Genomic DNA, 27155 nt, shown 5'->3' on the forward strand with positions numbered 1-27155 from the left:
AAAGGGTTTTAAACAAAGGTATGGCATTGAGTATGAGGATACTTTTAGTCCTGTAGTTAAAATTGCTACTATCAGGATTGTTCTGTCTGTATCTGTTTCTCGTGGATGGAGTCTACGGCAGCTAGATGTCAAGAACGCGTTTTTACATGGTGTTCTGGAAGAGGAGGTATACATGAAACAACCCCCAGGTTTTGAAAATCCTCACGCTCCGCACTATATTTGCAAACTTGACAAGGCTCTTTATGGATTAAAACAAGCACCTCGAGCATGGTACTCTAGGCTGAGTTTAAAATTGAGTGATCTTGGTTTTGTTCCATCAAAGGCTGATACATCATTATTTTTTTATAACAGAGCTGGTATCACTATTTATTTGCTGATATATGTTGATGATATTATAGTGACAAGCTCTTCTGATGATGCAATTCACATTCTGCTTAAAGATCTCAATGCAAATTTTGCCATTAAAGATCTAGGTGATCTTCATTACTTTCTTGGTATTGAGGTTAAAAAGGTGCAAGATAGATTGATTTTAACTCAAGAGAAGTATGCAACAGATTTGATTGCTAAAGTAGGTATGCGGGACTGCAAGCCTGCGCCTACACCATTATCCTCTACAGAACAATTATCTCTTACTGATGGCACACCTTTGGGTCCTGATGACTGTACTCAGTATCGCAACATTGTTGGAGGATTACAGTATTTGACACTGACACGTCCAGATCTTTCTTACTCTGTGAATAAAGTTTGTCAGTTTCTCCATGCACCAACCACTGAGCATTGGTCGGCTGTTAAACGCATTCTCAGATATATTCAGGATACTTCCAAGGTTGGAATTACATTTGTCAAATCATCATCTACACTTCTTAGTGCCTTTTCCGATGCATATTGGGCAGGCTCTATTGATGACAGAAGATTTACTGGAGGTTTTGCTATATTTATTGGATCAAACTTGGTTTCTTGGAGTGCCCGAAAACAAGCTACCGTGTCTAGATCCAGTACCGAGGCTGAATATAAGGCCTTGGCAAATGCCACTACAGAGTTAATTTGGTTGAAGCTCTTTTGAGAGAACTTGGTGTAAAGCTAAAGGAGAAGCCATGTCTTTGGTGTGATAATTTAGGTGCTACCTACTTGTCTGCAAATCCTGTGTTTCATGCTAGAACTAAACACATTGAAATTGATTTTCACTTTGTCAGAGAGAGGGTTGCTGCGAATCTACTAGACATCAAGTTCATTTCAAGTAAGGATCAAGTTGCAGATGGCTTCACAAAGGCACTTCCAGTAAAACAGCTAAATGAGTTTAAACGTAATCTAAACCTTTCACAAGGTTTAGATTAAGGGAGGGTGTTAGAAGGTTTAGTACGTGTTTGTTCCGAACACGTTAGATGTGTTATTCAGTTCGAGTCGGGCTCCTGGTCTGTGCCCGACCGACTCGCCCTCCTCTTTGTAAACTCCCGGCCTATGCGCCTATATAATCAACACGAAACCCAGCGTGGACGCTAGCGCTGTTCTCATCTCATTGTCGTGTTTGACAGCTTCATCCCCTCACCATCGAAGAAGTTGGCACCATTTAGCATGAGAACACAAATTGGGGAAGACTGAATGAGCACCACAAGACCCTTCTGTGTGAATCCTATTTCTTTTGGCCAATCCTTAGAATAGTATGCCAAATGTGAGTTCAACAGTCTGAAGCATAGGACAGTTGAGCCAGAGCATTAAGGCTGCAATCAGTAAATGGGTAGTGTAACCATGTTTGTAGATGGCAGGTCTGAGCCAAAGCGAGATGTTTTTAGAGCAGGTCTAACAGGCCCCGTATAACCCGCCCACCCCGTAAAATTCCGGCGACATACGGGGCAGGCGCGGTTTGGGCCGTCTAGCAGGCCCCGTATTCGGGCCACCCCGTTTCGGCGGAATACGGGGCCCAGGAAATCGGCCCCGTCGCCCCGTACATATAGTGGGCGCAGGTGCGAGTGAGGGGTTAACCCCTCACTCGCAACCCTAGCTCCGCCGCGCGCCGCCGCCTCCTCCTCCTGCTCCGGCGAGAAATTAGCCGCGCCCCCGCCACGCATTCCACCGCCGCCGCTAGGATGGACTCCCGCCGCCGCGGTAGGGCCTCGCCGGCGAGCGGATCGAAGCGATCCCGCTCGCCGGACACCGTAGAGGAAGCGTGGCGGCTGAAGTGCAAGCTTTCCGCCGCCGGGAGCCGTCGCGCGGCTCTGCAAGTACGCCGGCGCGCTGTACGTGCCGGAACCGCTCCGCGAGTTCGCCGCGGGTGGGCGGTGGTACAAGCGGGACCCGCCGCTCAAGCCGATGAGCGGCGAGGCGTTCGAGAAATGGCGCGCGCGGTGGCAGCGCGACCGCGCGGCGTTGGCGGAATGGAGGGCGACCATCGGCAGCAGCGGCAGCGGCGGAGGAAGCGGAGGCGGCGAGGAGGAAGCGGCGGCGGCGGAAGAGGAGGAAGAGGAGGCGGCCTACCGCCGTGCGGTCGCCTTGTCCGAGGCGGATGCCGCCGAGAAGCGGCGGCGGAGGCAGAGGAGGAGGCGGCGGCCATCGCCGCCGTCCGGGAGTTCGAGGCGCGGCGAGGCGCGGGGGCGCGGGAGGAGGCGGCGAGGATCGCCTTCATCCCCTACGTCATCCTGGACGACTAGAGGTAGGTTGATGCTTTAGTAGATGTAGTATGATCCGTTGTATGATCAAAATGTATGTATGATCCCTAGTATGATCAATGAAGATGAACTTCCCGGGGTTTTAATTTTTGAAAATACGGGGCGAAATACGGGGTCTGCTAGACGGCATGGCTCGAAATGGAGCAGTTTTTCGATACGGGGCGAAAAAGCAGCCAGATACGGGGCAGAAATATAAGGGGCCTGCTAGACATGCTCTTAAGGTTGTCTCATGTCATTGTCATTCAGAGCATGGACGTACTCTAGACAAATCTTCTCCAATGGTTTGCACTTGCCCAGGATGAAACGGAGTCCTGATTCTGGCCATGTTTCAACTTTGACCAACCTCAAAACCTTCAAGCTCTCACAGCAGAAATCATATAAACTCGTTTTGTGAGCGTTCTATGAGGGATCATAACCCTTAGTCATGGCCCTAGCAGAAGGCCAAAATCCTCCCTTTATCTCAAACTCAAACTTCTGGAGCTCCATCCATTCTGAACCAAACTTTAGGAAGTCACGCTGTCTGATTCCCGTGCATTTCTTAACTACAAGTTCTTCCAGTGATCCGTTCCACCCAAAATACTCCAGCCATTCGGTGTTTTCCATATTCACGCATTTAATTAGGTGGAGACAAGACAGACTCTTACAAGCAACAGCCACTGAGAGAAGCCCACATGAAGTTATTGCTGTCGAGCGGTTCAGCCTGAGGATCAATTTCTTGCAATGAGCTAGACAGCCAAGACCAGAATCATCGATGTATGGGCAGGAGCTCAAGGTGAGATCGGTCAGCGATGGACAGTAAGATGAAAGCACTAAGTGGGCCAGCCCACCAGGCCAACGCTCTCATTCTGCTCCAGCGTTTTCCCATATAGAGGGCGAGACAGCAATAAACTATGCTATTCTGAAAAAAAAAAGCAATAAACTATGCTGCTTGAAAAAGAAAGTTTGGCTACCTATGAAAAATGCCAATTATTTGAAAAAATATATGAGTCCAATATTTCCCTTACAGAAGCAAATCATATTTACTGGTAAAAGAACCATTGGTTGAACAAATCATACTAGTATCTATTTGTCACTCACACCGAGGGCCTGTTTTGCCTGCTATTGCTCTAGCTTCAACTGTAATCTGCTCAATAGCAGACAGACCCATAAAACGATGTTCAGCCTCGATTCTTTATTTAGCACCTCTCTCGCCCCATTTCCCATTTCTTTGGTAAAAACACTTGTAATTCTTGAAACTGGTAAGATTCTGAACGGGGTTTCTATCGGTTCTGTCCTCATTCAGGAAACCAGAATCTGAGTGTCATTAACCAGCATTTTGGGAGAGACTGATGCGCCTTCCTAGAATTTATCGGGTTGACATAGACAACACCATTAATATGAGAGATGCACAGAGCATCCATATTCCCCATATATTGCACAGCAAATTGTAGTAAAATCTAACTTGATCGTTGCAATGTTGTCCTCAATATGACTAGAATCATTCGAATTGTTTCACTTAGTTTTGTGCAGCGTAGGAGTATGGCTTCAGCAATTACACAAACTATACGCCATAGTCTGGATGACATATTATGGGAAGGACCAGCTATGTGATGTATCTAGTTAACAACATCAACTGACTCACATCCATTCTCAATAGAAGTTTTCACTGCATCCACCACAATCTGTGTCTTTCGGGTGATGGCCATCCACTTCCCCTCAGGCTTGCCACCGGCATCTCTGATGTTCCTCACCAGCCTACAGAACTCCTGGACCATCAGGGCCTCCTGTGGTAGGTCCGTCGTGACAACATGCTTGCTTGGATGTGGAACCCATTCAGTAGCGAGTTCGTTGACGTCCGTCTTGGAGTCTACACTGAATGGACCAGACTTTTCATTGTACGGGATGAGGAGGTCGGTAACATGAATAGTACCATTTGTGCCAACGACGGTTATGTCCATGGTAAGGTTGGTAAGGAAAGAACAGTGGAAGGTGGCGACCTTTCCATCCTCCCAGTAGAGCGATGCACCACAAGCAAGGAGCACACCAGCTTGGTTCTTAACAGGGTGACGGTGAGCAATCACATTCTTGGGCAGCTCATAGTCGACTGCCCACAAGATTGCGCGGATGCAGTACCACCCAATATCACCAAGTGCACCCAGGGCATCAAGGTCTGGCTTTACCCTGATGTCATTCTGAAGGAAATCTTCGTCTGCTCGAAAGCTGACAATGCTGTTTACCTGAAGTAACATAAGAAAAGAAAAAAGTATTTGCTTTCAAGGTTAAACTCTGGCAAATGTATAGGTATCCAAAGTTAGTAGTCACCAATATTTTTGAGGTTATATCAAGAAATAGATCATCACACGGTAGTGGCAGAACACTTGACGCACGCAGAATGTGACTAGATCATCTCTTAAGTATTTCAGAATCCATATATGTGCCATTAGTTCATGTTACTACAGCCATTTCTGAGTCTGATTTCTAATGATCCGAAAATTTCTCACAAGAAGAAACCAAGATTTTTTTTCTCGAACACAAAAACCAAGAATGGCATCACCGTTGCTATATATATGTGCATTATTTTTGAGCTGAAAACTGTAGGGGAGGCCCCGACAGTAAAATTTTATTAAAAGAGATAAAATATGTACAAGAGGAGAAGAAAGGAGGGAATGTACAAAAGGGCCTAGCCCTGGGCATAACCCAAAGAGAACTACAAAGCGTCTAGCCAAGCTAAGAGAGGGGTTTTTTGGTCATCCTTCATTCTGTAAGAGAGAAGGAAGATGTCCCTCTTAAAAGAAAAGGACCAAGCTCTAATAGAAGGTGTTACATTGTCAAAAATAAAAGCGTTCCATTGCTTCCATAAATTCCAGGTGGCAGTGATATATATGTGCATTATGATATGGTTTCTAGAGTTATAACTTACAAAACCAGATACATGTGCATTATGAGAGTTAAATTTGGCATTACATGTTAAACAGCAACGGTTTGACAAGATAACCACATTTCCACTATTCCATTCTATTCTCCTTTCCCAACTCATACATTCCACTGAAAATAAAAGTCAACCTCAGTTTTAACTTTTAATTCCAGTTTCAACATTTCCAGCTGTATCAGCATGTTATATCTAAGCCCAAAGCTGTACAACCTTACCGAGTTAGACTCCTTCCCTTCTAGTAGAAGTCACCAATTTATTGCTCACACAACAAACATGAACATATGTTTATGCTTTGTTAATTTATTTATATCAATATGCTGATCTATCTTTAAGAGATCTATGTACTTGTTTGGTTGCTATCAGTGTTGCAATGACCAGTTTACATGTGGAACAAGCAATTACAAAGACCATCAAAGCGTCATGTTTACTGTTTGCCTGTTTGATACCTCCCAACCCCAACTGAAGACAAAGGCCCCCTCACAGCCAGTTAAGTTCTGTCTTCTGTGCGGCAATGTACTTTTCCCGAGCAACCTGTGGTGAAGTTTTTTTTTTGGCAGAAATTCAATTCCCAACTAATGAGTGGTAATCACCTATTCACCATTGCCGGGTGCCAGTCTTCTAACATTAGGATTGGAAAGATCAGAGACAAATTAGCAAAGAATGTAGACAAGTGAGAGATAAAAAAATTTGACATATTTTTAGCGTCGTTTAGCATTGAATGTAGTTGCCGCATTGTATGCACAAAACCATATCAGGTGTAAATGCAATCTGACCACAGGGCTCAAGGGTATATTCGGGCAATCTGGCTTTTATCGGGGTTCTGACATGAGATTTTCTTTGGAGTGTTGTGGCACCCCTAAAATTTCAATTTCAAACTCGAAATGTGTGGGTAAATAAAAAAGGATGCCTTTGCTTCGGCCTTTTTTTCTCACTCTCACATTCCCCTTTAGATTTTACTTCTCCGAACTTTCCCTTTTCCGGTTACTGTTAGGGCATTTAGTACTGAATTGTACTTGACATTCAAAACTGAGTAAAATGAAAAGTACATGTTAAATAGTTTTAGGCATTTAGACATTGATTTGGCGCCTCAAATTACCAGGGTACATTGCACCTCATGCCTTGCCAATTGCATTGGTACCAAGACAACAAAGTCATGTTTCTAGATGGATGCTGCCATACCTGACTAAATGAGAATAGTATGATCCACAAAAACTACAATAATGTAGATTTCGGGAGGGTAACTTGTGTAAATATTATCAAGGCAATAACATGACAGATTCAGGTGTATGCCAGACCTTCAAGCATTGCAAATTTTATCAAAGAAAGACTATACCCTTAAGCAATCATTTTGTGCGATGGACAGGTGTTGAGTGAGCAAATGTATAGCACAAGAGGGTAATGAGCTCGGTTCAGTATGTTGGAAACTGACTGGGAACAACAAAATCCAGTGGATTATAATTGTGTGTCACACTTCGTGAACAGATAGCCAGAATTATAAAGGAAAAAAATTACTATGAGGGTCAAATCAATTAAGATTGGCAGAGCTAATCACTAGTTATAATAATGTGTAAACCTGCATAGCATTTTGAAGAATTCTCACAGATTTCTCAATGAAGCAAATAAATACTAAAACCAGCACACTTGATCAAATTAGGAGAGCGATCTATTTAGACTATATTCTAAGTGAGAGTGCAACATGTGACGGACAACAAAAGGAGCACGAGTGGTCAAACTGCAATATTTGCACTGGTAAATCGTACATTGAAGGTCATGGTAAGGACCTTGAAGGAGTTTCAGACGAAAAAGCAGAACATACAAACTCTACAACTCAATGGAAAGAGTACTCCAAGTTGCAAGAAACAAGGCATTGCTGTTCCTTCCTATAACAAAGCAATAGAGGCATGGAAATTTGGATAGATGTCGTACTAACATTCGTTGAGGTGTTTTGATAGTTCCAATTGCTAGCACAAAATATCACTATTGTTCACCATGGTCAACTAGGAAAACAGTATATTGAAAGATGACCTACCTTGCTTATTTACAGCTTTCGTTATTTATTTATTAGGGATTTGCTGGGACAGATAGCTTTGCTGGAAGGAAAACATCAAACAGAACAATGATGGCAACGGAAGTGCCAGAAACACAACATAATTCACTGCACGTCCACAGTGGTCAATTAGGCAAGTATATATGTAAAGGTAGCTGTCATGCCTAGCTTAATAATGCTCTCAGTTTTTTCTATGCCTTCAGGTACTGTGCACTGGCATTTTATCTTCTTTTTGCCTTTAATGTGAGAGCATCCTTCCAAATTATGTGGTGTTTTATATTTGCATTATGGTGTTCGTTGTTGTTACTAAATGGTTGATCCTCTGGTGGATAATGAACTGTGTATTTGACTCTTTGTATCAAGTTGCATGTCATATGCATGCTTTTTGAGTCGCTGTATAGTCGCTGAGTCGTTTTCCAAAAATCACAGCTCACGACTATACAACAACTTATGTCGACTACACAGCGACTTTTGCCAACTATACACTGATTCACAGTTGTTGGGGACTCACTTTTGAGTCGCGACTCAAAAATCTTGGTCACATGATTTCAACAAAAAAAAAATTTAAGGAAGTGTAAGAACATTGTGCAGTCATACATATGGCATTAGTACAAAGCAATATTCTGGCATAGGTTTTGAAACTTATTCCTTTTCTGTTCTACATACCACCATATCAAAAAAATCAGATTGCTTAAAAGCCAAAATCAACTCAGAATCCAGTATATTATTTATTTATTTATTTTTTCCACGAAGAGGCAAACTATCCCATACTGGGTACAAGGACAAACTGCAATAAGATTAGATCCAATCAGAGTTCAGTAGAATTTTTTTTACGCTTGAGCACATGAATAGATCAAGGAAACATGGCAACTATCGAAAAATTAACGGTGAAGTGGTCTCCATCTATGACAGAACACACACAGAATAGAAGATCACATCAACAATCAAATATTTCTATACCAAGAAAGCACAAGTATTATTTACAGCCTCGAAATGGGATTAATAAAAGCGTGCAACTTCATTCAGATGGCATGCTGCCTTAAGATCCCAAATTAAACCTTCATAAGCGATACCAGTTGGAACAAAATCAAAATGTAGCACATAAATTTGAAGAACTTACAATTCTGACGTCGCCAATGGTGCTCTGATCGGCGACGAGCTGGCGCATCTTGGCAGTGCGGAGGTTGTGCATCCACATGGTGCAGTCCATGAACTGGACGCCGCTATCCTCGCAGGCAGCGAGGATTGAGTCGAGGTCAGCGGCGCAGAGCGCGGTGGGCTTCTCGAGGAGCAGATGCTTGCCCCGCGCGGCGGCGGCGGTGGCCCACTTGAGGTGGAGGCTGGTGGGGAGCGGGAGGTAGATGGCGTCGATGTCCGGGTCTTCGAGGAGCGCCTCGTAGGACCCGTGGAGGCGCGTGCCGGCGGGGAGGCCGTTGTCGGCGGCGAAGAGGCGCGCCTTGTCCCCGGAGCGGCTGGCGATGGCGGCCACTTCGGCGGTGGGGGCGACCAGCAGCATGGCGCGAGCGAGCTTGCGTGCGATGGAGGCGCAGCCCATGATGCCGAAGCGCACCGGGCGCGGCGGCTCCTTCGGCGCGGCGGCGGACGACATGGCGAGCGGAATGTGGAAACGCGATCTGCCGACAGGAATCTGACCGAAATCAACTTTGGCATACTTATCTGCCCTCCATTTTATATCTAACGTACCAGATTATCTCAAATTTGGGACTTAAGTACTAAAATACTCTTTCCGGTCGGATTTAATCGACGCAATGGGAGCATTGTACATGCACATCGTTAATTCGTTGTGTTTTCGGTTCGTCAATTAATTGCGACCTGAGGTAGTAGTTCAGAGAAAAATGAAAAGTTACAGTAAATCATGTTTGGATTTATATTCTGAGAAACTTCCGTTCCATTTGAACAGCGTATGTGATTAAATACTCCATTTAAAGAAGTGCTCCAACAAGTACTCAAAAACATATGCTATACCTTTAAAGAAGTGCTCAAAAACATAAAAAGCTATTTGATGGAAGCCTAGCGAATGTTTATCAAAATATAAAAAAGCATTTGAATTTATTTAGTACGGAGCAAATGTTTTTTTTTTCTAAACAGTTGAATTTTCAAGTTCAAAATTTAAGGCAATCTAATATGTTGGATTTAAAATGGAGGGCGGATAAGTAGGGTAAAATCGATTTGTGCTTCTCAAAATCACCAAAGTTGAATCGCGAGAATCAAGGTTCATTGAGGATTTTGCTTTATGAGAAAGTATCACTTAACATCACTTACTGAGTTGTTGGGGCACTTTTTTGCAGATAACTGAACTTTCCTTTGCGGATAGTATCATACAGAAGGAGGTGGCGTGCAGCCTGGCAATGTGGCTTTGTGTACACAATTCCTCGGGCTCTGCCCTGGTGGTCCTGTTGTGCATGCTCAGTGGCTAGAGCGCAGTGGCCTCTCTTGGCTTGCCCGAATTCGAATAAATATTTCTCGTGGTTTAGCTCCGGTCCTCACACACCTTCTACCTTAATACCGATGCCCCGGGATTCGCCTAGTGGTCTTGTTTTTTTAAAGAAGTGCTAAAAAACATTAAAAAAACTATTTAATGGAAGCCTAGCGAATGTTTATCAAAATATAAAACAAATCATTTGAATTTATTTAGTATAGAGTAAATGTTTTCTTTTTTCTAAACAGTTGAATTTTCAAGTTCAAAATATTAGGCAATCTAATATGTTGAATTTAAATGGAGGGCGGATAAGTAGGGCAAAGTCGATTTGTGTTTCTCAAGGTTCATTGATGATTTTGTTTTATGAGAAATTAGCACTTAACATCACTTGCTGAGTTGCTGGGGCACTTTTTTTTGCAAATAAGTGAACTTTCCTTTGCACATAGTATCATATGGAAGGAGATGGCGTGCAGCCTGACAATGTGGCTTTGTGTACAATTCCTCTGCCTGGTGGTGACAATCGGCTGCCAATTCGATCGTTGCAGAGGCAGCGCCCACAGCTCTTGGAAATATGCCCTAGAGGAAATGATAATGTTGTTATTATCATGTTTCATTGTTCATGGTAAACTTTTATACTTCATGCTAGAACTGTATTAATAAGGAACATAATATGTGTGTGGTTTCATATGTACACATATTCTCGAATCCGCTGGGTCACACACTTAAGCGGATAGGATCCGAGATATCATGGGGGGCTCCGGAATGGTCTCGAGATAAAATTTCATATAAGGAAAGTGGTTTTTAGGGTTCCGAAAAAGTTTAAGAATTTTCGGTAAAGTATTGAAGTTCTGTAGATCAAAAAGGAGTCGTCACTGAGCCGTATGTGTGCACATCTCGGAGGTACCGTTATTGCGGTGCTGATTGGATCCCGGTGAAATCTTCATCAACCAAAGTTTTGTAAAACATTTTCGATGTGTGTTCTTAAAGGGTATGGAGACCTCATCTCCTCGTTACTTGCATCTTCCTAGATTAGATACTGGCTACATGTAGCTCGGTTTTTGAAAAAAATCAAAATTAGAGTTCAAAGTATCAACAAAATCTTAAAATTAATCTAGATGTCTACAATAACGTGTTCTACCACCGTGTAAAATTTCAACTCGGAATACCTTATATCCGGGGATGTGCAAAAATGAAAAAATCTAACATCTATAATAGTGAACATTGCAAGATTTCAAAACCTCAAAATATGTCAGATTTTGTCATTTTTGTGCAGTCCTGAATATTAGCTATTTCGAGTTTAAATTTTGCACGTACGTAGATCACATCATTTTCTACATCAAGATTTTTTTTCAGATTTTTTTGAAACGTTAAAATATATTTTTCTAATTTTTGAAAAAAAGAGCTATGTCTTTTTGTTCTACATGCTATGATATGTATAAATTGTTCGAATTTTTTAATCATTAATTGCAGCGCCACATCAGCTCTTTGAATGCATGTGATGTAATACCCTTATTGTGGCATAAGTGTGTAACCTGTTTGATAGTTCACAGCCCCATCATATGATGTTCAGCCTGAATTCCAGCTTCTACTGTGATTCTTGAAACTAGTAAATTTTAAAAAGATTTTCTAACGGTCCTGTCCTCATTCAGAAAACGAGAATGAGTGTTATTAAACAAGTTTCTTTGGGCGAGACTTTTTTTTAGAAAGATATCTTTATAACTTAAACATGATTACAGTGCTTCGAATCAATTGATACAAGATGTATTATAGAGACTGGGAGCTCATCTCTCGTCTATCTTTCACCCAAAGAACAGGCAAGTTTAGCTAGGGAGTCAGCAACTCTGTTTGTCTCCCTTCCTGAGAACCGAACGGAAACATCGTCCACTTCAGCCATCAAACGCTTTGCTTCTTCATATATCGTCCAACACCTCGATCTGTCTTGGAAATTGGCCTGGAGAGCTTTTGCTACTATGGAACTGTCCAATTCCAATATCAGTTTCACGTGCACATGGGTTTCAGCTTCTTCTGGAGTGCTTTACAAGAGGTTTGCAGGCAGCAAGGAGAACCTCGCCCTTGCTATTTCTGGCGATCGCACAGGCATCTCCCGTATTGCAATTTTTTCTCAATGATCCTTCAGTGTTCAGCTTTATCCATCCCACTGGAGGCGGGATCCAACGTGCCTTGGCTTCACTCGTTGCCCCAGAGACGCTGTCAGCTACCGCCAACTGTTTTCCTTTTCTGTCGAGCGGCTGGCGCATCTCCTCACTTGTGCCGCGGTGATATGCCAAGAGGAAAGCAACAGAGCTTGCTATAGTTTCCTTCCTTTCCTGGTGTACCACATCATCGGGCGAGACTGGTGCACCTTACTAGAATTTGTCGGGTTGACATTGTCAACACCATTTATAGACCACTCAAAGCATCCATCTACCCCATATCCTACACAGCAAATTCATAGCAACATCGAGCTTGATATTGCAATATTGTCTTGAACATGACAAGAATCATTCAAATTATTTCAGCAAGTAGTTTTGCGCAATTTAGAAGTATGGATTGAGCTTATACAGAAACTGTACGGCAGGGTCTGGACGACATATCATGGGAATGACCAGTTATGTGTTGCATCTAGCTGACAACATCGACTGACTCACATCCATTGTCAATAGAAGTTTTCACTGCATCCACCACAATCTGTGTCTTTCGGGTGATGGCTGGCCACTTCCCCTCAGGCTTGCCACCAGCATCTTTGATGTTCCGCACCAGCCTACAGAACTCCTGGACCATCAGGGCCTCCTGTGGTAGGTCCGTCGTGACAACATTCTTGCTCGGATGTGGGTCCCATCCGGTAGTGAGTTCGGTGAAGTTCGTCTTGGAATCTAGGCTGAATGGACCATACTTTTCATCGTATGGGATGACCAAGTCGGTAACATGAATAGTACCGTTTGTGCCAACGACAGTGACGTCCATAGTAAGGTTGGTAAGGAAAGAACAGTGAAAGGTGGCGACCTTGCCATCCGCCCAATACAGCGATGCGCCACAAGCAAGGACCACACCAGCTTCGTTCTTAACAGGGTGACGGAGAGCAATCACATTCTTGGGCAGCTCATAGCCAACAGCCCACAAGATCGCGCGGATGCAGTACCACCCTATATCACCAAGTGCGCCCAGGCCATCAAGGTCTGGCTTTACCCTGATGTCATTCTTGAGGAATTCTTCGTTTGCTCGAAAGCTGACAATGCTGTTTATCTGAAGCAACATTAGAAAAATAATTATTTACCTTCAAGGTTAAACTCTGGAAAATGTATGTGTCCAACATAAGCTGACACCCATAGTTGTGAGATTTTATCAAGAAATAGATCACCTACAACTCCACAAGGTCGTGGCAGGACACTTAATGCATGCTGAAAGGGAATATTGTGCTATAAGTCCTGTGACTGCAGTCATTTCTGAGTGTTTTTTATGATCTGTAAGCTTGTCCCTACAATAACCAATCATGTTGATGTTATTATATATATGCTCTGCCCAGAGTTTAGTACTGAGAAGCAAAAATTTGGAAAAAATGCAAATGAAATCAGGAGTATGCACTTTTGTTCTTTATAGCTGCATATTCTAGACAAACTATCGATCTATGATTTTTTCTCGAGTTATAACATATAAAACCAGATGCTAGCACACTATGACAAGATAACACGGTTCCCATTCTTCCACTGTCTTCTCCTTCCCCAAATCATACCGAGAGGTTTGAGGCTTTGAGCCACTTGGAAGACAAATTCAACCTCAATTTTACCTTTAACATCAGTTTCAACACCAGATATATAAAGCTTGTTGGTATACAATTAGCATCATTAGAAAGTGTTTTTCAAAATGAATCCAATGATACTAATTACATATAAAATAATCAAGATTTTGGTGCTCAATTTTTTCAGTCAAAGTTCGTCTCAGAATACGCGTGTGCCTTATTCATCAAAACAGAGGTAGTACAGCATTACCAAATTGAACCCAAAGAACAAAATTATGCTTTATTTATTCATTTATATCTATATGCTGATCTATCTTTGGGAGTTTTCTGTATTTGATCGGCTTGGTGTTAACTTCATCACATCTTGTTTTGATTGCTTTCGGTGTCGCAATGACCAGTGTCCATGTCAAACAAGCAATTACAGAGAACCATCAAAGGATCATTTTTAGAGAACTGTTTGCCTGTTTGATACCTCCCATAACCCATTCCAACAATCTATTCGCCGTAAGCCCTTCTAGGAGCAATCCAAATATCCCTCCATCTGTATCTCCCTAACAGTCTCTGGACGTGGATCTCTTCTACTAGTGATTCATTTGTGGCCAAGCCCAGCTGAAAACAAACCCCCCCTGTCAGCTAGTTCAAGTTCTGTGTGGCAATGGGATATTTTATGAGCACCTGTGGCGAAGTTTTTTTGGCAAGTATGTAATTCCTGGCTACTATATGGTAGTACCTGCGATTGCTAGGTCCCAGTTCAAACATTAAGATTGGAAAAGTTCAGAGAGAAAATGAGAATTTCTGGCTTCAAACATGAGGATTTCTTTGGAGTATTACAGTACCCCAAATTTTTAAACTTCAAACTTGGTGTGTGTTAGAGGAAACAAAAAGATATGTTCTCTTTGGCCTGTTTCTCTCATTTACATTTCCCTTTAAACTTTTACTTGTCGAAACTCTCCTTTTTTTGTTACTCTTTAAGACATATAGTACTGAACTGAACTTAACATTTTAAAAGTTAAGAGTAAAACGAGAAGTACACGTGTAAATAGTTTTCAAAATTTAGATGTTGATTTGGTGCCTCAAACAACCAGGGGACATTGCATCTCTTGCATTGCCATTTGCATTGGAACTGAGAAAACAAGTGATGTCTACAAATGGATGCAGGCTTACCTGACTAAATGAGAATAATATGATCCAAAGAAACTACAATAATGTACATTTAAGGAGGGTAACTTGTGTAAATTTTTATCATGTGAACAAGAAGTCAGATTCAGGTGTAGGTGAGACCTTGTAGCATTGCAAATTTTATCAAAGCAACACCATATCCATTAGCAAGAATCTGATAGACCGGCCAGGTGTTGAATGAGCAGCTGATAACACAAGAGGGCACCAAACTCGGTTCGGTCCACTGGAAACTTACTGGGAACAACAAATCAGTGGATCATTACTGTATGTCAGATTATGTGAACAGATCAAGTATTATATGGAACATAAATCACTAAGGGCAAAAAAAATCGGCAGAGCTATTAATTAATCACTAGTATAATAATGTCTAATACTGAAAATTTGAAGAATTCTCACAGATTTCGAAATGAAGAAAAGAAATACTAAAACCAGCAAGACCAAATTAGGGAGTGGTGTACTTAGGCTACAGTGTTTATGAGAGTGCAAGATGTGACAGACAATAAAGCAGCAGGAGGTGCCCAAATTGCAATAATCGTACATTGGTGGTCATGTTAAGCACCTTCAAGGAGTTTCAGAGGAAAAAAGCAGAACATATAAACTCTACATCTCAATCGAGATTCGAGAGTATAGTATAGTTCAAGTTGCAAGAAATACGATATCGCTGTTCCTTCCTGTAAACTAAGCAAATAGACATGGGAAGTTGGGATAGATGGCGTACTAACAACTGTTTTGCCGATTTCTAGGTTGGACGTACACAATGAAAAATTCCTTGAGGTATTTTGGTAGTTCTAATTGCTAGCAACAAAAGTCAACTAGGAAATCCTGATATGGAAAGATGGTGTGCCTTGCTTAATAAGAGCTTTGTCGATTTGTTTGTTAGGGACTCGCTGGGCGGATAGTTCTATAGGAAGGAGATGATCAAACAGAGCATAGATGTCAAGAGTGACGATGATACCAAAGTACCAGAAACACAAAATAATTCACTGCACATCCAATGTGGTCAATTTGGCAAGTATATGTAAAGGTAACTGCCGTGTCTTGCTTAAGGCTTTCAGCTTTTTTTCTCACGTCTTCGGGTGCATTGACATGTTGTCTTCTTTTTTTGCATTTGGTGTGTGAGCATCCTTTTAAATTATATGGTGATTCATGTTGTCATTATGGTGTTTGTTTGTTGTTGATAAACAGTTGCTCCTCTGGTGGATAAGGAACCGTGCCTTTGTATCAGGTCACATGTCATATGATTTCAATAAAAAAAAGGAAGTGTCAGAAGATTGTGCAGGCATACATACGAGATTAGTACCCAGTAATATTCTGACATAGCTTTTGAAACTATTCTTTTTTTTTGTTCTAGTTAGCACTATGTCAGAACAATATTTCAGATTGTTCAAAAGCAAAAAACCATCTCACGGCGCGTAAAAAAAAAATCCATGGAGAGGTAACTAGCCCGTGCTGGATACAACGACAAGCTGTATTAGATTCGACACAATCAGAGTTCGGTAGAGAATTTTTTGACGCTTCAGCCACATGAATAGATTAAAGCAACATGACAAATTATCTACAAATTTATTGGTGAAGCGGTCTCCATCTATGACTGAACACTCACATAATAGAAAACCACATCAACAATCAGATACAGCCACGAAATGGGATTAATAAAGTGCGCAAGATGATTAGAAGGGCATAATGCCTTACGATCCTAAAGAAAACCTACATTCTGATACTATATTGACTAAACGATTCTAGTTCGATCCAAATCCGAATGTAGCAAGAAAATTTTCAAGGACTTACAACTCTGACATCGCCCATGGTGTCGTGATCAGCTATGAGCTGGCGCATCTTGGCAGTGCGGGGGTTGTGCATCCACATGGTAGAATCCATGAACTGGACGCCGCTAGCCTCGCAGGCGGCGAGGATGTGGTCGAGCTCGGCGGCGCAGGGCGCGGTGGGCTTCTCGAGGAGCAGGTGCTTGCCGCGCTCGGCGGCGGCGGTGGCCCACTTGAGGTGGAGGCTGGTGGGGAGCGGGAGGGACAGGGATCCAGTGCCTTGACGTTCACAAGGCACGCTGTGCCTCGAGGCCCTACATCCACCATCCATTTTCATCCAAGGGCCAGCAACGCTCTAACAGGCCAAGTACATCACTTCTTCCCGCATCCAGCAGAAATCGAGCATGCGTCAAGGGGGAAATAGCACGCGCGTTCTCGGGCGGAGCTGTGCCGCTGGCCGGCGCCGACTCCACCGCGCGAAGGGGAGGGGAGCAAGCTCCAGCCTCGGGCAGTGAAGAAACTGCGCCGGCAAGCTCCGACCAGCTCGTCCGCTCCGACCAACTGTCTTGTAATACTAGTACACGGGTTAAGCTGTCTTGTATAATGGATGTTTCAGATTTTTGCAATTCTTTTTCAGTTGACTTTGCAATTCATTGTATAATGTATGCCTCAGATTTCTGCTAATACATGGATTCAAATCTTCCCTTTTCCAATTCCTTTTCCAGCACTGAAGTTTGTATCTTAAACACTTTCCCGCAGAACTGAATTTGGTGTACATGGATTAAACTCTGCTGCTGCTTGTATGCTGAACTTGAATTTGGTGTTGGTCTGTAACTGAATTTCGTGTTGTCCGTCCGCAAGTTCCTGAAAACTGCAGTGAGAATGGCTTCTGGGATCGTGCGTCTTGGCTGCCAGCTCGAGGAATTTTTGTTGGTCGGAGGGGGCGGAGGGACTACCGGATGGGGGTGGACGGAGCCACGGAGCAGCCGGATGGGGTGTGGCGGAGCAACCAGAGGTGGGCGGAGGCGGCGTCGAGCCGCCGGCTAGGAGGCGGACGGAGAATCCGGAGGAGAGGCCAGCATGGACCCCCCAGTTTTATGCAGTGCGGCGGCGGGAGCAGCAGAGCTCCGACGGACAACGCCATGGTGCTTTCTTCCTTTTACTGCCAGCCTCGACTTGCAACTTGGGGAAGATGGCACTAAAACGCTGCTGGCCCTTGGATGGAAATGGATGGTGGATGTAGGGCCTCGAGGCACAGCGTGCCTTGTGAACGTCAAGGCACTGGATCCCTGTCCGAGCGGGAGGTAGATGGCTTCGATGTCCGGGTCGTCGAGGAGCGCCTCGTAGGAGCCGTGGAGGCGCGTGCCGGCGGGGAGGCCGTTGTCCGCGGCGAAGAGGCGCGCCTTGTCCCCGGAGCGGCTGGCGACGGCGGCCACGTCGACGGCGGGGCCCACCAGAAGCATGGCCCGCGAGAGCTTGCGCGCGATGGAGCCGCAGCCCATGATGCCGAAGCGCACCGGGCTCGGCGGCTCCTCCGGCGGTGGCACGGCGGCGGACGACATTGCGAGCGGAATGTGGAGCCGCGATCTGCCGGCAGGAACTCGGATCGAGAATCGACGCGCATTGGGGGAATTTTCGGGGTGGCTGAACAAGAACGCGGCGCCACAATCAGCTACGGCCATCTCCCCTCCGGTGTTGAATCGATTCAAAATCGTAACAAAGAAGACAGTCTCTTATTCAGTGCTCATCTCATCTGAGTCCAGTGTATAGTGTGATTAGCCGCTTGGGTGCAGCTCCTGCTGGGCCATTTTATATTGAACCACTATTTCTTATTGAAGTTGATTATTGGACCAACTATTGCGCCTGTTCGTATGTAAGAGCATGTCTAGCAGATTTCGTATTTCTTTCTCCCGTATAACGAGTATTTCGTCTCGTATCAAAAAATTGCTCACGGAAGAGACATTCTGTCTAGCAGACCCCGTATTTCGCTCCGTATTTTAAAAAATTAAAATCCCGGGAAATTTATTCGATAGTTCATCATCATGGATCATACATACAGATCATACATTTAATAGATCGCGTCTTCTGCTAAACCTATCTACTCGTCAAGGATGACGAATGGCGCTCTGCCGGCAGCCTCCCTCGCCTCGAATTCCGCCGCCTCCTCCTCTGCCTCCGCCCGAGCAGCTTCGGCGGCATCCTTGTCGGATGCGGCCACCGCCTGCAGGAAGAGGGGGTCATCCTCCTCCGCTTCCTCCTCGCCGGCTCGCGGAGCTCCTCCGCTTCCTCCGCCGCTGGTGCTCCTGATGCGCGCGTCCCATGCCGCCTTCGCAGCGCGGCTTCTCTCCCACTCGGCACGCCACTTCTCGAAGTCGCCGCCGCTCATCGACTTGAGCGGCGGATCACCAGCGCCCGCCCGCGGCGAACTCACGGAGCGACGGCGGCACGTACAGCGCGTCGGCGTACCGGCACGCCGCACGGCGACTCCCGGCGGCGGAGCGCTTGCATTGGCGCCGCCACGCCTCCTCGACGGTGTCCGGCGAGCGGGATCGCTTCGATCCGCTCGCGGGACACGCGGTACTGCTTCGGCGAGCGGACATGGTGACCGGCGGTTGGAATGCGGAGGCGAGCAGCGCGGGATTTCTCGCCGGAGCTTTGCGGGGAGGCGGCGGCGCACGGCAAAGCTAGGGTTGCGAGAGGGTCGAACCCCTCACTCGCACCTTCGCCCGGTATATGTAGGGGGTGGCGGTGTGGATTTGTTGGGGCCCGTATTCGGCCGAAACGGGCCGGCCCGCATACGGGGCCTGCTAGACGGCCCAAACCACGCTCACCCTGTATCTCGCCGGAATTTTACGGGGTGGGCGGGTTTTAAGGGGCCTGTTAGACATGCTCTAACACCGAGTTTCTTTTCTGATTTTTTCTTTCACTTTCTCATCTTTTGCCTAATGACCAATTCGACCAAGTTTTTGTTTAGCAAATGCCATTCGGCTAGCTCTATTGATTTGCAAACATAGTTACAACGTTTACAAGAGCGTTTAGAATGAAACTAAGGGGTTCCTTGACCTAAATACATGAAGAATTTGAAATAAAAGCACTCCTAAACAGAATGAAACTAGGTTTCTGTGTCAATGTCATCGGTGGCAAGTTCGGGTTTCTATGTTCCTTTTTATCTTTTCTTTGTTCTGCTTTATAAAATAAAGAGATTTTTCTCTCCACCTTGTATCGGTTCGGCAGTTGCAACTTTATTTATAAAACGGGGTGAAAAGCCTATTTCGAGAAACAGTGAAACTACGGGTTCCTCGACCCAAATACATGAAGAATTTGAAAATTAGAGCACTCCTAGCTAGTTCATGTGTAACCACATTGGCTTCCCTAGTTACTCAATCGTAACTCTACCCAAACCACTCCATAAGATAGAGCAATCATTATAAATTGCAGCAGCCGATGTTGATGTGGCGCCTCCTTGAATCATCGAGCTTCTTCATGTGCAAGCGCCTCTGTTGCGGCTCGAAGGAGGAGGAGGAGGAGGGATGGCTGGACGTTGGAGCTGGGCCTTCGAGATGAAGGTGGCCTCTGTCGCGCTCAGGCCGCGTGGATGGCGAGGTTGTGGGATGAGCATGGCTTTCAGCGTCAGATCTAACTCAACTGGCCGGGACATGTGTCCGGGAATGCTACCGCATGGCCAATGTCGTGGGTGTTTGTGATTGGTGGTTGTTGGTTGTTGGTGAAGTGGAGTTGCCCAGCTACCATGGATTTTGTGGTATGGGCCCTCCGGTGGGGCATGCCAGGACAGATGGTACTCCTGCCAAATGCCCGCATTGACCGTGCTATACTGCCAACGACGGTGCCGTAAGTGCCATGGTCCTTCTTGGATCTTTGTTCCTCTGTGTCGCCACCTTCTTGAAGGCACCACCTTAAAGCTCGTGACATTTATGGGACTACGAGTGATACGTTGCTTCTTATGGGGAGATGGGGGGGGGGGTGTCGGGTGGCACCAAAGTTGGAGAAGCGTTCGTGGTTGCATTTTGTAGGCAGGGCTATGACATAGCCAAGTCGTGCAACGTTGTAGTTCACTTGAGAGCGGGGTAACTCAAGGTGGCAGCGCCGAAGATGGGAGTGTTGTGATGGTGACCTAGTCTTGTGTGGGCGATGGGGCTTTGTTGCTTGTTCGGTTTTTATCCCCATTTCCTTAAAAAAGGATGCTCTATGGTTTTTAGGACCGAATTTTCTTCTAAAGTAGATCAACTCCATTCTTCTACTCCCTCCGTTTCATATTAATGGACTGTACTTTATCTAGATTTGTATGAATCTAGTTAACTTTTTGAATTAGATGCATTTGTATCTAGATAAAATTGAGTTATTTAATATGAACCGGAGGGAGTATATGAATTGTAGGAACACCCTGATGTATAGATATTTCTCGAAAATTAAACTGCCACCAAGTGTTTCAAAAACTCAGGAAAAAGGTGCAACGCAACCACACTGGGCATCGCCTGACGACCTCCCTATTTAACACCCCTCCCGAGCCCCGGTGTCAAGGCTCTCCCACTTCTCCCTCCTCTTCCTCTTGCTCGCATGTGTGCCTCTTTCCAACCACTAGTTATCCTTCACCCTCTCTTCGCATCATTGTCGCCGTCCGTGGAGAACATGTTTTCGCGATCAAACTCGCCATTGACCAAGTCCATCTCCACGAGACTAGGAAGGACCTCCGAAGGAACCACAGTCATCAACGATCCATTCCCATCGCCGAAGTAAGTCTCTTTCTGCACGCATAGGACACGAAAGTGACCAAAGCTAATAGGTGACCCCCCATCACAACATTTTCATTTTTTCCCAAGGAGCCACCGGTTTGGAGTAAACCCACTTGTCAACATTTTATTATTTTATTCTAAAAAAACATTTTATTATTTTGTCTGAAGACGCCACCGAGATTGGATTACGCTTTCATGTTCTGAAAACGGGTTCGTGTATTGTTTTGCACACATAAAAGTTGGAGGCGTATTTTTACTTGTATGCCTTTGACGTAGCCATTTCCCTGTTTATTTATCTAGTTGAGGATTTGAATTCGAAGTATATTTGTCTATGAAATCATTTGAACCGTACGATTGGGGTTACCAAATTCCTATGGAATCCATTCCTACCCCTCCCATTTCATAAGAATCTCAATATAAAGCTCAAACCACATTTTTTTTTCCTTTGAAAAGTCCAATGCACGTTACTCTTCTCTTTCCTCAGTCTGACAACATTTCTGCCATTATTTCCTCTGCACCATCCAAATACACCTTTGTTTTCTTTCTATTCCTACGTTGTAAAAAAACAAAGAAGCCTCGATTATTTTTTCTCATCATTGGAGAAGCATGTAGGTCAAAATGTTGCTTTCAAACTAAGTTCCGAAACACGACACAAAGAAGACTGGAATGCCCTGATTGTGTTTTAGTCTTGTGGGAACATCGTATGGGATTCTCCGCAAAAAAAAAACATCGTAAGGGATTACGATGGGGGGGGGGGGGCACGGACATCATCCGGGATCAGCACGCACGGCGACGAACCTGCACCGGTGCAGGGAGGGCAGCGTCGCCGTCATGGTCACCTCCCTGATGCCGATGTTCCAGCAGCGGTCACCTCGCACTCCCGACAGTCCTTCTGATTCTGATCCAAGAGTGCGGTATATCCATCCATCGGCGGCGACTGACTATCGTTGCGCCAAATCCCCTGTCGCCTCATGTAAGTCGGCATGTCTTGCTCTGCATTTCATCCATTCCTTTCCAGTGAACACCCTGTAAAAATACATGGCATCCCATGAGCGCGGAACACTCCATACAACAGAAGTAGAAGCACATATTCAAAGCACCATACAACTAGCCTCTGATTCAATGTTACTACTTAAAGATACAGAGAAACATTGCTGATACAGAGCTCTGCAAATCCAGAGAGATAATGCAACCCAAATGTCTTTTCTTTTTGAGTGAATTCCACTTTTTTACCCTGTAGTTGTGCATTTGTGACACATATTACCCCATTTAGTGAAACTTTTACCAAAATATCGCATTTAGGAGACTTTAAACACGGTTTAGACCCAATTTATCATTCTACTTGTTATTGTTAGATAGAATAGGTATGATACGTCGATGTGGAGTGATAAAATATGTAAATATAGAAGGATCTCACGGACGATTTATGCCCAAACTTGTTTAATCCATATGTTCCCTTCATCACTAACGTTTTTATATTTTTGGACCCTGATCGTCACCTAACACCTTGCCCAATGGACACAAACCAAAAATTAAGGGTAGAAAGCTTTTAAAATGGGTAATCTACACAAATTTTCACTCGACGAGGTAATTAGTGTCACAAATGCAAAACTACAGGGTAAAAAGTGGAATTCACTCTTTCTTTTTTAAGTGGTGAAGGAAACAAGTGCTTCTTTTCAATTTGTGAGAGTGCTAAAAACATCTTCAGAGAAAATAAAACACATTCAGGGAGAGTGCTACAGAGGTGGCGATGTCTCATATGCTGTACACAAAGCTCAAACGAATGTACCGTAAACATGTAACCTTGTAGCGTATTAGTAACTACGGTGCAGCAGCTGAAACTATATAGGAACGGAAAAAATCAGAAGATTTCATTAAAAATCACAGTTCCACGAAGTTATACTCATATGCATTTGTTTATGTGTGGTGTTTGCCGATGTTGTTGGCTGCATTATTCACATAACTTATTTGTATTTTTTTCTTTATAATGCACATGCTACACTACTGATCGTGTATACCATACCCAGGCCTGGAGCTGCACTACTTTGAATATAACTAGCTGGCGACATGGATGTTCTTCGTCTGAACCACAGTAGGAGTAGATACAAGACACTAAAACTGTTTTTGCCAACATAACAGATGCTATTCAACGTGGGAAATATTCAAAGGACGCAGGGGAGGGGGTGAGGGGCTGAATTTACTTTCAAACAGGGTAACAGACGATACTTCTATTCTGCTATTTATTATCGTGCGTACATGCATATGTGTTGCAATTGATGACCACTGTGTAACACCCCGATACCGGGTATGACACCCTGCTGTTATTGCCATGTGAAAGAAGAAAGTTCGGTTGACTAGCTTTGCTATTGTGGCTAGCTAAAAACAGATCATCAACGAAAGAAGATGTAGTGTTACCTGTCACGAGATGAGGATACTTGGTATATGACTGATCTTCAACCAATCCTTGCCTGTCTCTTTTCTGCAATTTTCAGTCAGTGCAGAGCTACAACCACTGACAATCAACTCTTCCAGTGCAGTCAAACATCGCAAACCTTCTGGTAATGAGACCAACTTTTGGCAGCAGCTTATCTCCAGAGATTCAAGTGCTATGAGATCACCTAGCCATTCTGGAAGGACTTCCAAATCAGTGCAATTGTCAATCTTCAGCTTACGAAGCATGCTAAGGTACCTGATGGCCTGTGGCAAAACATGTAGGCTTTCGCAGTACTCGATAGTCAGATACTCAAGTTTTGGCCTATGCTGCAGTAAATTCCAATCATTTGATGATGCATGGCAATTTGTAATCCACAGTCTCCTAAGAAGTGACGCAGATTTTGAAGATGATGGACTGAACATCCTACCAACTGATAACAACTCACTGCTGTTGGATAGTGACAGATCGGATATAGCATCTGGGAGGCATGGATTCGGCCTCATCTTTGGACATCCACTTGCAGTGACAGTTTTAAGAACTGGAAACATGAATGTTTCATGTTGACTCTCTTTACTATCCATTGCCAATGAAGTTGGCCAGATCTCTAGCTCAGGCATGTCTTCAAAATGGAGTTCCTTCAGTGACTGGTATAGTGTGTTTTTCTGTCCTGCTGTAAGTATTTCAGAACTCATGTTACGGACACTGCTCATGTGGCGGAGCTCAAGAGACTGGAGGTAGGGAATATGGCCAAGAGGTGGGACGCATATACAGTTAGGGATGTTTCCTAAACTTAGGGAGGTAATATTTGGAAGCCAGGACTCCATGCTCTTCATCATCCAGCTGGGAAATTTAGTGCCCATGTAGCCACATATTTCAAGGACCTCAAGGTTTTCAGGAGGCATTAGAACTTCAAGAAATGATTCAACATTCTTCAGATCATCAGAAGAACATGAACTGGTCCATGACACACTCAAGGTGCCTAGTTTCCTCTTGTTCCTCAAGTTTGCTCTCTTGGCATCGTTTGTCAAATTCTTCTTCTGTGAGCAGCATTCAATTTTAAGAAAGCCAGTCAGAAGATGTAGGTCTTTTAGCTCCGCAATGCTGCTGCATGTGTCACCTATAATGAGCAGCGATAATGTTTCAAGTTTAGTCCATTGCCCAAATCCACGAGGCAGTTTCTCCAAAGATAGACACTGGTCATTTTTTAGGTGCTTCAGACTGGTGATGGTAGTCATGCCGTCAGGTAGCTTGGCTAGAACCTCACAGCCAACAAGGCTCAAACTCTCCAACATCACGAGGCCAGTTATAGACTCAGGTAGCATACGAAGACTCCAGCACTGAAACAAAATAAGCTCCTTCAAACTATGAAGATTCCCTATTGATTCAGGCAATTCCTCCAGACCGATATTCCATGAGAGATCTAATGTCTGCAAGTTTGGCAGGTGACTGGTTGCTATGGGCAACGCCAGACTGCGTGCATGGTGTGATATAATGAGAGTTTGAAGCTCTAGAAGGCCACCAATGGATCCAGGTAATTCTGATAAACTGCTACAGTGAGACATATCCAGAGTTTGGAGCCTTCTAATGCATCCTATTGAGTTTGGGATTGCCTCAAGATCACTGCACTGCGATAAATTCAGGTGCAACAAATTTGAGAGATTCCCAATATTTATGGGCAATGCTCGGAGAACTCCACACCGTGAAAGGTTCAAGAAATGCAAACTTTGCAGTCTGCATATAGTGTCAGGAAGAGTCTCAAGGATGACACACCCTTTGAAATTCAAGGCTTGCAAACTTTGTAGTTCACCGATGGAGTTGGGTAATGTCCATAGGAAACTGCAAAATGACATGTTCAGATCTTGAAGGTTTTGAAGATGCCCTATGGAATCTGGTAAGGTCTGAAAGTGGCAAGATGACAAATTCAAGGTTTCTAGATTCTCAAGACTGCATATTGACATGGGAAGCACATATAGATTGACGCAATTCGATAAATGAAGTGTTTGCAGATTGTAGAGGTTACTGATGCAATTGGGCAGACTTCTGATAGGGGTAGATGAGACATCCAAGTACCTCAAGTGTTTTAATCTACCAACCGACTGTGGAAGCTCTGTAATTTGGCTGCCTCGAAAATCTAGCACTCGCAAGCACCTGAAGTAAAGAAACAACTGGGTATCAAGAGCATAACCCCAGGAATGTAATGCACGAACTTTAGGAAGCATGCTCCAGAGAACTTTAGGCACCTCCATGTCATCGGCCAAGGATGCATAGCGGCATGCTTCAGTGCGCCCATTGGCATTCTTAGAGTTGATGATCTGGACTTCATCCCCAGCAACAGATTGAGCGAGGTCATGCACCAAGTCATGAATCTTGTACTTAATATTGCGATCTTCTTCTAATTCTTTCTTCGACAAATCAAGCTCCTCTACTTCTTGAAGGAAAGAAATCCACAATAAGTGCTCAAAATAGTCGTTCGCTTGATCATAAACCGATTGGCAGCCATACTTAGCAGGTTCAATAAAGCCAAGAGCAATCCATTGCTGAATAAGCTTGTCCCTGTCAATCTCATGGTTTCTAGGAAATGATGCGCAATATGCGAAGCACTGCTTTAGACCAGGTGGCATTTGATCATAGGTAAGCTTGAGAGACGGCAAGATAGTGTCTTCCTTATCCAGCTGCCATATCTCACTGTCCTTCACAGCTACCCATGATTCCTCATTCCTCTTGAACCGCAACATGCTCCCAAGAGCCTTGGCTGCCAACGGCACCCCACCACATTTCCGGACAATCTCCTTCCCTACCTTGACCAACTTGGGATGCAAATCCTCCTCCCCTTCCTCAAAAGCCTTTCTCTTGAACAGCTCCCAGCAATCATCATCGGAGAGGCCTTTGAGCACGAACGGCGGCACGGTACGCACCATCATGCCGACCTTGCGGTTCCGTGTGGTCACGATGATCTTGCTGCCCCGCTTGCCATCCTTGAGGAGCAGCTTCAGCCTCTCCCACTCCTCCTGGCTCTCCGTCCACACATCCTCAAGAACCAGCAGGTACTTCTTCCCCGTGAACGTCTCTGACAAGAAATTTGCCATGGCTTCCAAGCTGGTCAGATCGCGCTTCAACTTGGTCGCGTTCACAATCGGCTGGATCAGCCCCCTGAGACTGAAATCAACGGACATGGAGACCCAAATCCGGAGGTCGAACACCTCGTCGTTGGCCCTCCGGTCGTTGAACACT

At 44.5% G+C, this 27155-nt stretch overlaps 3 protein-coding genes across 3 annotated transcripts; all 3 read right to left on the reverse strand.

Annotated features, from left to right (window-relative positions):
* Positions 1-3713: 3713 nt before the first annotated feature.
* LOC124666632 (uncharacterized oxidoreductase At4g09670-like) lies at positions 3714-9230 on the reverse strand. The gene is made up of 2 exons (XM_047203972.1): positions 8742-9230; positions 3714-4879 (listed from the first exon to the last, which is right to left on the reverse strand). The coding sequence occupies exons 1-2, from the start codon at positions 9228-9230 to the stop codon at positions 4259-4261; spliced, it is 1110 nt and encodes a 369-aa protein (XP_047059928.1). The 3' UTR covers positions 3714-4258.
* Positions 9231-12513: 3283 nt separating this feature from the next.
* LOC124665512 (uncharacterized oxidoreductase At4g09670-like) lies at positions 12514-18444 on the reverse strand. Its single transcript, XM_047202916.1, has 3 exons — positions 18045-18444; positions 16765-17002; positions 12514-13304 (listed from the first exon to the last, which is right to left on the reverse strand). Exons 1-3 carry the CDS (start codon positions 18419-18421, stop codon positions 12684-12686), a joined length of 1236 nt encoding a protein of 411 aa, XP_047058872.1. The 5' UTR covers positions 18422-18444; the 3' UTR covers positions 12514-12683.
* A 3817-nt stretch (positions 18445-22261) lies between these two features.
* Positions 22262-27142, reverse strand: LOC124662059 (putative disease resistance protein RGA1). The gene is made up of 2 exons (XM_047199945.1): positions 23906-27142; positions 22262-22516 (listed from the first exon to the last, which is right to left on the reverse strand). Exon 1 carries the CDS (start codon positions 27095-27097, stop codon positions 23909-23911), a length of 3189 nt encoding a protein of 1062 aa, XP_047055901.1. The 5' UTR covers positions 27098-27142; the 3' UTR covers positions 22262-22516; positions 23906-23908.
* Between the last annotated feature and the right edge of the window lie 13 nt (positions 27143-27155).

The sequence above is a fragment of the Lolium rigidum genome, chromosome 6 (assembly GCF_022539505.1).
Source record: "Lolium rigidum isolate FL_2022 chromosome 6, APGP_CSIRO_Lrig_0.1, whole genome shotgun sequence".
Taxonomy (NCBI): domain Eukaryota; kingdom Viridiplantae; phylum Streptophyta; class Magnoliopsida; order Poales; family Poaceae; genus Lolium; species Lolium rigidum.

What these genes read in the sequence shown, in the direction of transcription:
- LOC124662059 (XM_047199945.1), bottom strand. Translation starts at nt 27,097, where the DNA reads ATGTCCGTTGATTTCAGTCTCAGGGGGCTGATCCAGCCGATTGTGAAC.
- LOC124665512 (XM_047202916.1), bottom strand. Translation starts at nt 18,421, where the DNA reads ATGGCCGTAGCTGATTGTGGCGCCGCGTTCTTGTTCAGCCACCCCGAA. An exon ending in CCGGACATCGAAGCCATCTA is followed by an intron (nt 17,003 to 18,044) that starts CCTCCCGCTCGG and finishes TGGATCCCTGTC; the next exon opens with CCTCCCGCTCCCCACCAGCC. An exon ending in CCATGGGCGATGTCAGAGTT is followed by an intron (nt 13,305 to 16,764) that starts GTAAGTCCTTGA and finishes ATGTTGCTTCAG; the next exon opens with ATAAACAGCATTGTCAGCTT.
- LOC124666632 (XM_047203972.1), bottom strand. Translation starts at nt 9,230, where the DNA reads ATGTCGTCCGCCGCCGCGCCGAAGGAGCCGCCGCGCCCGGTGCGCTTC. An exon ending in CCATTGGCGACGTCAGAATT is followed by an intron (nt 4,880 to 8,741) that starts GTAAGTTCTTCA and finishes ATGTTACTTCAG; the next exon opens with GTAAACAGCATTGTCAGCTT.